General features: G+C 39.6%; 1 protein-coding gene across 2 annotated transcripts in view; it reads right to left on the bottom strand.

Annotated features, from left to right (window-relative positions):
- The window catches only part of ddx31 (DEAD-box helicase 31), a 57,615-nt gene that overhangs the window by 20,364 nt on the left and 23,230 nt on the right, over positions 1–14,021 (bottom strand). For both annotated transcript variants that reach the window (XM_062959187.1, XM_062959186.1), the window contains exons 14-17: positions 12,855–12,914; positions 7,216–7,266; positions 5,215–5,354; positions 3,421–3,502 (exon numbers count right to left, since the gene is read on the bottom strand). In XM_062959187.1, the coding sequence (XP_062815257.1) occupies positions 3,421–3,502; positions 5,215–5,354; positions 7,216–7,266; positions 12,855–12,914 (333 nt within the window). The remainder of the gene's footprint in view (positions 1–3,420; positions 3,503–5,214; positions 5,355–7,215; positions 7,267–12,854; positions 12,915–14,021) is intronic.

Here is a 14,021-nt window from a genome sequence, read left to right as displayed (position 1 = left end):
AATAGATAGAAATATATATATATGTGTGTGAGTGTGTGAGTGTGTGTGACAAAAGGGAACCTTCTTCTTCGCAGCATCTTCCTTTTTCAAAACGAAGGAAAGAAGGAAGGAAGTAGAAAAAGAGCGAGCGAGCGATCATCATTAAAAAAAGCCAAGCTCCTATTTTCGGTTGTCAAAAGGACGTGGAAAAAAGGAGAAAAAGGAAGGAGGGATGGAGAAAGAGAGTAAGAGAGAGAGATAGATTTTGTCTAATTTGTGTATATCTCTGTCTATCTATATATATAAAAGGGTAATGGCGTTTCGGCCTAGGACAAAACAACAAAACCACACATCCAAGAAACACTAAACTTGGCAGCACAACCCCTCATCCATGCCTCTACGTTTGTACAACAAAAAGCTCCAGCTACTCCAGAAAACAGCCAGGCTTTGAGACTGCAAGGCTATTCCCTGCTATTACACAAGGCCGACAAAGGATTCCCATAAGACACAGCAACGCGTGGCCGGGCAAAGCTAGTCTATATATATGCCTCTACGTTCATACAACAAAAAGGAAAGAAAAATAAAGTCCTAATTAGAGGGAGAGGAATCATTGTTTTTATCCAATCAACACCACTAGACTTTAGATATAGATAGATAGATAGACAGATAAGAGAGGTAGGTAGAAGATAGATAACATAAAGAGATCGTTAATAAGATAGTTATGTTAGATAGATAGACTTGATAGATCGATAAGCTATCTATCTACAGTAGAGTCTCACTTATCCAAGCTAAACGGGCTAGCAGAACTTTGGATAAGTGAATATTTTGGATAATAAGGAGAGATTAAGGAAAAGCCTATTAAACATCAAATTAGGTTATGATTTTACAAATTAAGCACCAAAACATCATGTGAGACAACAAATTTGACAGAAAAGGTAGTTCAATACGCAGTATTGTTATGCTGTAATTACCGTATTTACGAATTTAGCACCAAAATATCACGATATATTGGAAACATTGACTACAAAAATGTGTTGGATAATCCAGAACATTGGATAAGCGAGTGTTGGATAAGTGAGACTCTACTGTAGCACCTTAACTTCCTTCTTGTTTACAAGTTCCACTCAGTGCACTTTGCCCAGATCATTTTATGTTTTTATTGCTGTGTTTTTCATGTGTTTTATAATGATTGTGATTTTTTAAATGCCTTTTAAATTTATTTGTGTGTTTTTGTATTTGATATTTACATTTGATATTACTGTATGCTGGTTTTATATCTGTGAGCCGCCCCGAGTTCCTCTGGGGAAATGGTGGTGGGGTACAAAAATAAAATTATTATTATTATTATTATTAGTAGTAGTAGTAGTAGTAATAATAATAATAATAATAATAATACAAGCTCTGTGCTCGTAGTACAAGTAACATTTGGGGGAAGTTAAATAGAAATAGTAATAATAGTAATAACAATAATTTCCTCAAAGCTCTGTGCTGGTAAGAGAAGTTGCATTTTGGGAACTTAATTAATAATAATAGCAATAGCAATAGCAGTAGTAGTAGTAGTAATAATGATAGCAATAGCAATAGCAGTAGTAGTAGTAGTAGTAATAATGATAGCAATAGCAATAGCAGTAGTAGTAGTAATAATAATAATAATAGCAATAGCAGTAGTAGTAGTAGTAATAATGATAGCAATAGCAATAGCAATAGCAATAGTAGTAGTAGTAGTAATAATAATAATAATAATAATAATAATAATACAAGCTCTGTGCTTGTAGTGCAAGTAAAATTTGGGGGAAGTTAAATAGAAATAGTAATAATAGTAATAATAATAATAATAATAATTTCCACAAAGCTCTGTGCTTGTAAGAGAAGTTGCATTTTGGGAACTTAATTAATAATAATAGTAATAGCAACAGTAGTAATAATAATATATATAATAATAATAATTTCCTCCAGGCTCTGTGCTTGTAATACAAGTTGTATTTTGGAGAAGTTAATAATAATCATTCCCTGTTTTGCAAAAGAGCGCCGGGAGAAGGGCCTGCTTCCTTCTTCCAAGATACAAAATGCAGGCGTTTCCTTCTCTTTTCCATCCTCCGAAAGCAGGGGTCCCTGGGGAGAAGCCCCCTCCCCAAAAAAAGGAAGAGAAAGGCCTGCGATACGCCAAATGCATTCCCTTTGTACTTCCTCCGCAGGAACGAAGCCCGGCGGATCCATATTTCATGCCGCGAAGGATGGAAAACAGGCTCAGCTAGTATATCTATATATATAAAAGAGTGATGGCATCACGGCGACGCACAAAACAATAAAACTACAGGCCCCCCAACCTCGAAATTAGACAACACAACCCATCATCCACGGCTCTAGGTTGATACCACAAAAAGAAAACAAAAATAAAGTCCTAATTAGAGAGAGAGGAATAATTGTTTTATCCAATTGCTGCTAGTATATATATATATATATAAATGTAATGTACGTTTGTAGGACTGAGTAAACAACAAAACCGCTGAACCAGATCACACCAAGTTGGGCCACAAAAGATATAGTCATCCAATCTATGTCTTTCAAACAAAAAAACCTAGAAAAATAAAGTTCAAATTAAATGACGAGGAAGAGCCGTTTTCAACCCTGGCTGCAGGTCAGAAGGGTAGGCCCTGCCCCCTTTAGGCCTCGCCCACTTGGTCTCCTAGCAACCCACTCAGCCCAGGGGACAGGCAGAGTTAGGCCTCACTTAGGCCTCTTCCACACTGCCTATAAAATACAGATTATCAGATTTGAACTGGATTATATGGCAGTGTAGACTCAAGGCCCTTCCACACAGCTATATTACCCACAACGCCAAGGCAGATAATCCACTGTATCTGCTTTGAACTGGATTATCTTGAGCCCACACTGCCATATAATCCAGTTCAGTGTGGATTTTATACAGGGGGCTCATATAATCCAGTTCTAAGCAGATAATATAGGATTATAAATATAATATATATAATTACTGTGGTATAATAATACAGAATAATATAATCTCTAAAATCAGGACAGTAAATAAAGAGCAACACTCTGAAAACAGAGGAATTCCAGACAGGAAACAATCGGGACCAGCTAACACCTCCCAACAAAGGATTCCCCTAGGAATCCCACTTAGGACGCCGCCGGGCACAGCTAGTTATAATATATTATACTATGCAACACAATAATATTTGTTCCTGGGTTATCAAGGTCAATTCCTCATTATAACTATTATTATTAATATTATCGGAGCTTATTATTTTATATGCTGCTTATATCTCATAGCCAAGAGGCAAAGCAACTTTATGTATATATTTCAAGTTTTACTGTCCAAGAGATCCGTTATTTGTCCAAATGCAGTTCCCAAGAGCCCCAGGAAGTTCAAAGTCGTGCCAAACTGTGTTAACTCTACCATGTAGACGCAAAAGGACTGACCTTGTTCCCCCATTGGCTGCCCTTGAAGCGGTCATCTTTCATCAGGATGGACAAGATGCTTTCCATCTTCACCTCCGAGACCCTGGAAAAAATAGTGTGCACATATATATATATGTATATGTATATGTGGGGGGTGTATATGTATATATACAGATATATGTATTATTATTATTATTATTATTTTATTTTAATTGTGAATATTTTTAGTGCTGTATATGATTAATCCTCTTTTAATGCTTGCATATTTTAATATTTGTATATTTTAATTGTATGCTAAAGCATTTATGTCAAGCCACTTTGTATTATGTGCGTCTAATAATAATAATAATAATAATAATAATAATAATAATAATAATAATAAATGTATTACTTGTATATAGTAATAACAATAATAATAATAGTATTACCTGAATCTAATAATAATAAACGTATTATGTGCATCTAATAATAATAATATTTAATGTATTACTTGTATATAATAATAATTGTATTACCTGAATCTAATAATAATAAATGTATTATGTGCATCTAATAATAATAATAATATTTAATGTATTACTTGTATATATATAATAATAATAATTCTATTATCTGAATTTAATAATAAGTGTATTATGTGCATCTAATAATAATAATAATAATTGTATTACCTGAATCTAATAATAATAAATGTATTACTTGAATATAATAATAATAATAATAACAATAATTGTATTACCTGAATAATAATAATAAAAATAATAAATGTAATACTTGTATATAATAACAATAATTGTATTACCTGAATCTAATAATAATAAATGTATTATGTGCATCTAATAATAATAATAACCATAATAAATGTATTATTTCTATATAATAATAATATTTGTATTACCTGAATCTAATAATAATAAATGTATTACTTGTATATAATAACAATAATTGCATTACCTGAATCTAATAATAATAAATGTATGATGTGCATCTAATAATAATAATAATAATAACCATAATAAATGTATTACTTGTATATAATAATAATAATATTTGTATTACCTGAATCTAATAATAATAAATGTATTACTTGTATATAATAATAGTAAAAATAAATGTATTACTTGTATATAATAACAATAATTGTATTACCTGAACCTAATAATAATAAATGTATTACTTGTATGGAATAATAATAATAACAATAATTGTATTACCTGAACCTAATAATAAATGTATTACTTGTATAGAATAATAATAATAACAATAATTGTATTACCTGAATAATAATAATAATAATAATAATACATGTATTACTTGTATATAATAATAACAATAATTGTATTACCTGAACCTAATCAGGTAATACAATTATTGTTATTATTATTATAAATGTATTATGTATGCTGAATAGCTATATCATGATGTCTTCCTACTATTTATGGCTGGGTAATAGGAACTTCCTATTGGAGCTTAACGTCTGATATATTATGACATTCTCTATTGCTTTGTGCTTGAAACTATATTATTATGATGATGATGATTATTTGTCAGGCTCAAATGAACGGCGCTGAGCCCTTTGCGACCGCGTTGCCACGGCAATTAAAGTGGGCTCAGACCCCGCGAAGGGTAGCAGGAGAGATACGCTTGTAATCGTTGCCGTTTGCAAATGGGTTTGACAATTACGAGGGATGTTCGACCCTTGAGGACAAAAAGGGAGATTAATGGCGGCGCCGCCTTTATAATCGTTTTCTCTCTCGTGTTCGTATCAGCCGACCTTTCGAAGTGAGTGGGCGCTCCGGGTGGGAGGAAACTCACGGGATGTGATGGGAGGCCAGGAAGCGGAGGAAGGGGGTCTCCGAGGGGCAGAGGAAGAGCAGGCCGTGCCCTCGGCCCCCCAGGCGCCCCGTGCGCCCCACGCGGTGGATGTGGCCCTCCAGGGAGGAGGCCGGGCTGTACTTCCGGGAAGAAGGGAGGAAGGAAGAAGGGGGTCAATGCCAGGCAAAACCATGTCCTAGGTCCCGTCCCCCCCCCCCACATACACACAGTGGGAGCCCCCCAGGAAGGAAGGGAGGAAGGAAGGAAGGAAGGGGGCTGTACTTCCGGGAAGAAGGGAGGAAGAGGGAGGAAGAAGGGGGTCAATGCCAGGCAAAACCACGCCCTTAGGTCCCGTCCCCCCCCCACACACACACACAGTGGGACCCCCCAGGAAGGAAGGAGGGAAGGAAGGAAGGAAGGAAGGAAGGGGGCTGTACTTCCGGGAAGAAGGGAGGAAGAGGGAGGAAGAAGGGGGTCAATGCCAGGCAAAACCACGCCCTTAGGTCCCGTCCCCCCCCCCCCACACACACAGTGGGAGCCCCCCAGGAAGGAAGGAAGGAAGGAGGGAGGGAAGGAAGGAAGGAAGGAAGGAAGGGGGCTGTACTTCCGGGAAGAAGGGAGGAAGAGGAAGAAGGGGGTCAGTGACAGGCAGACCCACATCCTAGGTCCCCCCCCCAAAACACAGTGGGAGCCCCCCAGAAAGGAAGGAAGGGAGGAAGGAAGGAAGGGGGGTGTACTTCCGGGAAGAAGGGAGGAAGAGGAAGAAAAGGGTCAGTGCCAGGCAGACCCACATCCTAGGTACCGCCCCCCCCAGAAAGGAAGGAAGGAAGGAAGGAAAGAGGGAAGGAAAGAAGGAAGGAAGGAAAAAAGGAAGGGAGGAGATAAGGATGGAAGGAAGGAAGGAGGAAAAGGAAGAAAGAAAAGAATGAGAGAGGCAGGGAAAGAATAAATAAATAATAATAAATAAAACTTTATTTATACCCCGCCACCATCTCGGGGCGGCTTACATGGGGCAGTGCCCCAAAACAACATAAGAACAAAATATAAGCAACTCAACACAATCACAATATAAGGAAGGAAGGGAAGAAGGAAGGAAGGAGGAAAAGGAAGGAAGAAAAGAAGGAGGGAGGCAGGGAAGGAAGGAAGGAAACAGAGCCGGCCCTAGGTAATTTTCAAGTGTAGGCGAACAGAATTTTGGTGCCCCCCTCCCCTCCAAACCAATCACTGAAAAATAAAAGCGTTGGATAAGCGAAAATGTTGGATAATAAGGAAGGGTTAAGGAAAAGCCTATTAAAGATCAAATTACATTAAGATTTTACAAAGTAAGTGCCAAAACATCATGTTGTACAAGAAATCGACAGAAAAAGCAATCTCGGAGAGAAGGAAGGAGAGAAAGAAGGAAGGAGGGAGGGAAGGAAGAAAAGAAGGAAATAATAATAATAATAATAATAATAATAATAATTTTATTCTTTTCTTATACCCCGCCCCATCTCCCTGGAGGGACTCGGGGCGGCTTACATGGGGCCAAGCCCGGTCATCAACAATATAAAAACAAGCAATAAAACAAGTCAAACAATAAAACAAGTCATAAAAATCACATACAAAACATCATGATAAAATCATGGATAAGATCTAGAGGAAACTGGGCCAAAAGTGCAAGTTAAGTCGATATCATCAGGGAGGGGTGGTTATCCAAAGTGTCATAGCCATCAAAAGGAAGGAATTGCGTTAGCCAGGAAGGAGCTTTGATCAGGACCCTTGGAATCCAATCTCTTGGGATCCCTTTCTAAAGGCGGCATCCGATCCCTCACAACAGATGGCCACCCAGCCCCTGCTTCTGAAAGGCCTCCCGAGACGGAGACAGATAGACAGATAGAATCAGAGACTGCTGGAGTGGAAAGAGACCTCAGGGGCCATGCAGTCTATCCCCATTCATCTATAAAGTAAGGCATTAATAAACAACAACAACAACAACAACAACAGGGCAGGTGGGAGCCTTACCTGCACAATCCAGGTGACCCGAGGCAAGTCCAGCCCTCGGGCTGCAACATCCTTTGAGAGGAAAAGAGAAGAAGAAGGAGAGTTAATAATAATATAACATAACTAGCTGTGCCCGGCCACGCGTTGCTGTGGCTAGGACTTAATTTTACTTTTTTGTTGTTGTTTGATGAGAGGTTGTGCTGTCAATTTTCATGGTTGTGGGGCATTTAGTTTAGTTGTTTTGTCCGGTGCCGTGATTCCATTACCCTTTTATATATATAGATATAATAATTATTTTATATTATTACATCTATATAGATAAAAAATGTAATGTATTGGCGTCCATGGAATGCCGCTCAGTATTTCCTTCATTTTTTGGAAGTCCAGAATGTGGGTTTAACTTGTCTTCGTTTCGGCCTTCCTTCGTATCGCAGACTGCAGGAGCACGTGGTCACTTGGCCCTAAGGATTGCATTGATCAGGTCCTCCACGTTGGTTAGGATGAGATCGAGAGTAGCCGATCTCCTTGTTGCCTCTTCTACCTTCTGGACCACAAAATTGTCTGCAAGGCAAGCCAGAAATTTGCTGGACTTTGTACTCTTGGCTGAGTTTGTTTTCCAGCAGATATCGGGATAGTTGAAATCGCCCATGACTACTCTATCTCTTCTTTATAATAATAATAATAATAATAATAATAATAATAAAACTTTATTTATACCCTGCCACCATCTCCCCAACGGGGACTCGGGGCGGCTTACATGGGGCCATGCCCAGGACAATACAATATAGAAAATATAAAACAACATATCATAATACAATTAAACAATACAATAAATAATAATGTACAGTACAACACAAAATCAAAAAAGCAATATAATAGGGCGGGCCTGTTTGGTCAGCTGCTGACAGAAGTTCGTCATCCCGGCTAGAGGAAATAATAATAATAGATATGACTAAGAAAATAAATAAATACTATTATTGGCCAAAGGGAAGCACATTTGGGAAGGCCCTGAAGGCTGCACTGTACTGAGACAAAGTTGTTACAACTGTAATATCATAATAATACAAAATATTAGAATACAATAATATAAATAATATTATAAATAATATTTGGAGCCACAGACCCATGAGTGGACGCTGAAGCCGGAGCTCCCATGAGGGGAAAGGAAATTGTAATTTCACCAGTTGAAATTTTAATAGGTAGCATTCTAAACAAAACAAAAATTATTTTGGGTAATATTTTCATTTTTATTAATGCAATTCTACCGAACCGAGACAGTTTAAGCTTGGTAAATTTCGCCAGAGTATCTTTATCATTTTTTCTTAATCTGATTATATTATCTCTTTCTAAATTGCCAATTTCTTTAGATTTATTGATTCCTAAGTATTTCAATGACTTCTTTATTTTTATTCTTCATCTCTCTTCCTCTTCTTTAGTATAATTAAATAATAAAATCTCTGATTTGTTCCAATTGACTTGAAGGCCTGTGACTTCCCCAAACTCTGTTAAGTGTGTTTCTATACTTTTTAACTGTTCTATTGGATTTTCAAGGGCTAATAGCGTATCGTCTGCAAATAAACATACGCTTCTGCCTTCGTGTCCTATATTATTTTGGGTAATATTTTCATTTTTATTAATGCAATTCTACCGAACCAAGACAGTTTAAGCTTGGTAAATTTTGCCAGAGTATCTTTAACATTTTTTCTTAATCTGATAATATTATCTCTTTCTAAATTGCCAATTTCTTTAGATATATTCATTCCTAAGTATTTCATTGACTTCTTTATTTTTATTCTCCATCTCTCTTCCTCTTTAGTATACAGTAGAGTCTCACTAATCCAAGCCTCGCTTATCCATGCCTCTGGATAATCCAAGCCATTTTTGTAGTCCATGTTTTCAATACATCATGATATTTTGGTGCTAAATTCGTAAATACAGTAATTACAACATAACATTACTGCGTATTGAACTGCTTTTTCTGTCAAATTTGTTGTATAACATGATGTTTTGGTGCTTAATTTGTAAAATCATAACCTAATTTGCTGTTTAATAGGCTTTTCCTTAATCCCTCCTTATTATCCAAGTTATTCGCTTATCCAAGCTTCTGCCGGCCCGTTTAGCTTGGATAAGTGAGACTCTACTGTAATTAAATAATAAAATTTCTGATTTGTTCCAATTAACTTGAAGGCCTGTGACTTCCCCAAACGCTGTTAAGTGTGTTTCTATTCTTTTTAACTATTGGATTTTCAAGGGCTAATAGCGTATCGTCTGCAAATAAACATACGCTTCTGCCTTCGTGTCCGATAACTGCAAATATTGGGGGCTCTTTGCAGTCGGCTCCTTCCCGGTCTGTGGATACGGTGAAAAACACATCAATCTGGACCCGTGTGCTGCCAAAACGGGGCTTTAATCCGGATCGTCTTGCGCTCATTAGAGGCCATTAAGCCCCGGCCTTGGCGGGGGACGGATGGCGGCCCATTGTCGTCAATGCTGCCAAAAGGGGCTCCGGCCAAGGCCAATCCGGGCCGCCTTCCAAGCCTCCGCCATCATCATCACCACCACCGTCATCATCATCACCACCGGTGCAATTAGGACCAGATGCCTCCCTCTCGCAATGATGGCCGATCCGGGCCAAGAAGCAACAGAAGGCCTGGACACATCCGCACAAACTCATCTATCCATCTATTATGGATGAGGGAGGCCTGGCTTGACAAACGAAATGGGAAGGGCATCAGGCAACCCAGGCAAGTCACCTCGGAAAGAGTACTACGTTTTATATATCTATATATATATAAGGGTAATGAAATTTCGGCCTAGGACAAAACAACAAAACTACACGTCCTAGAAACACTAAACTTGGCAGCACAACCCCTCATCCATGCCTCTAGGTTCATACAACAAAAAGAAAAGAAAAATAAAGTCCTAATTAGAGGGAGAGGAGTAATTGTTTTTATCCAATTGCTGCCAGTTAGAAGGCTAAGCTCTGCCCACTTGGTCTCCTAGCAACCCACTCAGCCCAGGGGACAGGCAGAGTTAGGCCTCACTTAGGCCTCTTCCACACTGCCGATAAAATACAGATTATCAGATTTTAACTGGATTAGATGGCAGTGTAGACTCAAGGCCCTTCCACACAGCTTTATTTATAACCCATTTATAATCTTATATTATATAATATTATATAATATATATATATATATATATATATATATATATATATAGTCTGCTTTGAACTGGATTATCTTGACTCCAGACTGCCATATAATCCACTTGTGTGCAGTCGGACACAACTGGACTTAATGTCAGGAGAAAACCTTTACCCTTGACCTTCACTACCACCAATTCCTCAATACTTTATTTCCCAGACCACCAGACTTCGCCACAGCAACATGTGGCCGGGCACAACTAATATATACATATATATGAACTGAGCCCGGCCACGTGTTGCTGTGGCGAAGTCCCAAGTGGGGTTTATTCGTGGCATTCAAGGTGGCCTAGAGAAGATTCCCCTAGGTATGAAGCAGCCAGGCTTTGAAGCTGCAAGGCTATCCAATGGCATTCAAGTTGGCCAACAATGGAGTCCCCTAGGTATGAAGCAGCCAGGCTTTGAGGCTGCAAGGTCACTCCTTGGAAAGTGATGCGTATTGTGGCCAAATTTGATGTGATTTGTCCCAGTGGTTTTGTTGTTAACTCGGTCCCAATTATGCACTATATATATATATATATATATACACACACACACACACTAGCTGTGCCCAGCCACGTGTTGCTGTGGCTTATGGGAATCCTTTCTTGGCCAGGTGGAATAGCAGTGAATAGCCTTGCAGCCCCAAAGCCTGGCCGTTTTCTTCTTATGAGAATCCTTGTTTGGTGAGCTGGAACGCAATGGAATAGGCTGGCCATTAGTAATAATAATAATAACTAGCTGTGCCCGGCCACGCGTTGCTGTGGCTTATGGGAATCCTTTCTTGGCCAGTGAATAGCCTTGCAGCCCCAAAGCCTGGCTGTTTTCTTCTTATGGGAATCCTTGTTTGTTGAGCTGGAACGCAATGCAATAGGCTTGCTGCTTGGAAGCCTGGGAGCTTGCATTCTGTCAAGCAGGGCAGGACCGGGGATGGGCCGGATGGCCTTTGGGGTTCCCTTCCAAACCGTGCGGCTCTGCTTCCTGACATTCGCAGCCGACAATTGGCAGGCGGCGCGCTTGGTGCAGATGGAAGGCAGCGCAGGCCGGGCCAGGCTGTCAGTTGGATTAAAACGACTCATTTATTTGCAAAACAGGCTTTGGCGGTAGCCCCGCTCCCCCTCCCCTCCTTCCTTTGCACCTTCTTCCCTTCCTGCCAAGAGTCATTACCGGGGAAGAGGGACAGCTTGGGCCTCGGGACGGGGCCGAGCGCCGGGCCAGGAAAGTGGCAGCGCACATTAGCCCGACCGAGTCGGACACGCGGAAGGAAGGAAGGAAGGAAGGAAGGAAGGAAGGAAGGAAGGAAGGAGAAGCCCCGCCGCCGGGCCTCGCACACAGAAACTCTGCTCAAGGAGACAAAGAGCGAGACGGGCCCCGCACACCTCACCAGGGCGGACCCACGGGCAAACTTCGGCCCTCGGGGAATTTTGGACTACAACTTCCACAATTCCTAACAGCCAAAAGGCCACCCGACTGCGATTTGCACGCATCGTCTGAAAATACATCACACCGTCCTAGACACTTGGGAAGTGTTCGACTTGTGGTTTTGTGAAACGAAATCCAGCATATCTATCTTGTTTGCTGTGTCATACAACAACAACAACAACAACAATAATGACAATACATCACACAGTTCTAGACACTCGGGAAGTGTTCGACTTGTGGTTTTGTGAAACGAAATCCAGCATGTCTATCTTGTTTGCTGTGTCATACAATATTATTATTATTGACACAACGACGTTGTATGACACAGCAAACAAGATAGACATGCTGGATTTCGTTTCACAAAATCACAAGTCGAACACTTCCCAAGTGTCTAGGACTCTGTGATGTATTTTCGGATGATGCGCGCAGATCCCAGTCGGGTGGCCTTTTGCAGTTGGCTATATTATTATTATTATTATGGCGAGGCTGGACCACTATCTGTTGGGAGGGATTGGATGGTGTCTCCCTTTATGGCAGAAGGGGGTTGGAGTAGGTAGCCTTTAGGGAACCCTTCCAGCAGTAGGATACTGTAATAATAAAATTAATAATAATAATAATAATAATAATAATAATAATAATAATAATAAAAAATATTATTATTATTATGGCGAGGCTGGACCACCATCTGTTGGTTGGACTGGGTGGCCTTTGCGGAATCCTTCCAATTCTAGGATTCTGTTATTATAATGATGATGGTGATTAGGGAGAGGCTGGACGGCCATCTTTTGGGAGGGATCGGATTGTGCTCTTTTCCCCTCCTTTTGTGCCCGTCCAGGCTTCTCAGCCCTAATGCCTCCTGACGGCTGTAATTTACTCCGCCTGCCACCGGCCGACAGCTGCGGCTGCTTCTGCTGCGAAAAGCGAGCGAGGAAATTGTGCAGCCGGAGAGAGAGGCCGGGCCTCGGAGGGAAAGAACGGCAGCAAAGACTCGAACCCAGGACCCTCCAAGGGGCAAGGGCTTTGGGGTCGTTTGCATTCGGCCACAAGCAGGACTTACGGTGCAAAGCAGGACGCCGCTCTCCGAACGCAGGAAGTCCTGGAAGACGGACGTCCTCTCCTGGGAGGAGAACAACAACAATCAACAATCAACAACAACAACAACAATCACAGTTTGTTTATTAGCCACCTCTACGTTTGTCTCAAGGCAAACTCATCATCATAATCAAACAACAACAACAACAACAACAACAACAGTTTATTTATTAGCCACCTCTACGTTTGTCTCAAGGCAAACTCATCATCATAATCAAACAGCAACAACAACAACAACAGTTTATTTATTAGTCACCTCTACGTTTGTCTCAAGGCAAACTCATCATCATAATCAAACAACAACAACAACAACAACAGTTTATTTACTAGCCACCTCTACGTTTGTCTCCAGGCAAACTCATCATCATAATCAAACAACAACAACAACAACAACAGTTTATTTACTAGCCACCTCTACGTTTGTCTCCAGGCAAACTCATCATCATAATCAAACAACAACAACAACAACAACAACAACAGTTTGTTTATTAGCTACCTCTACGTTTGTCTCAAGGCAAACTCATCATCATAATCAAACAACAACAACAACAACAACAACAACAACAACAGTTTATTTATTAGCCACCTCTACGTTTGTCTCAAGGCAAACTCATCATCATCATCATCAATAATAATAATAATAATAATAATTTCTTTACTACCCACATCTTCCTTCGGCTCAAGCTGGGCTCACAGTTGTTTATAATAATAATAATAATAATAATAATAATAATAATAATAATAATAATTATTATTATTATTAACAACAGCAATAAGAGTTTATTAGCCACCTCTACATTTGTCTCAAGGCAAACTCCTCCTCCTCCTTCTCATCATCATCAATAATAATAATCTATTTACTACCCATGTCTTTTTTCGGCTTAAGCTGGACACATGGTTATATTATTATTATTTTATTATGACACAGCAAAAAAGATAGATATGCTGGATTTCATATCACAAAATCACAAGTCAAACACTTCCCAAGTGTCTAGGACTGTGTGATGTATAGATATTATTATTACTGTTATTATTATTATTATTATTGTATGACACAGCAAACAAGATAGATATGCTGGATTTCATATCACAAAATCACAAGTCGAACACTTCCCAAGTGTCTAGGAATGTG

Source organism: Anolis carolinensis, unplaced genomic scaffold (assembly GCF_035594765.1).
Source record: "Anolis carolinensis isolate JA03-04 unplaced genomic scaffold, rAnoCar3.1.pri scaffold_7, whole genome shotgun sequence".
NCBI lineage: Eukaryota > Metazoa > Chordata > Lepidosauria > Squamata > Dactyloidae > Anolis > Anolis carolinensis.
This window is presented reverse-complemented; position numbering and strand designations above follow the sequence as displayed.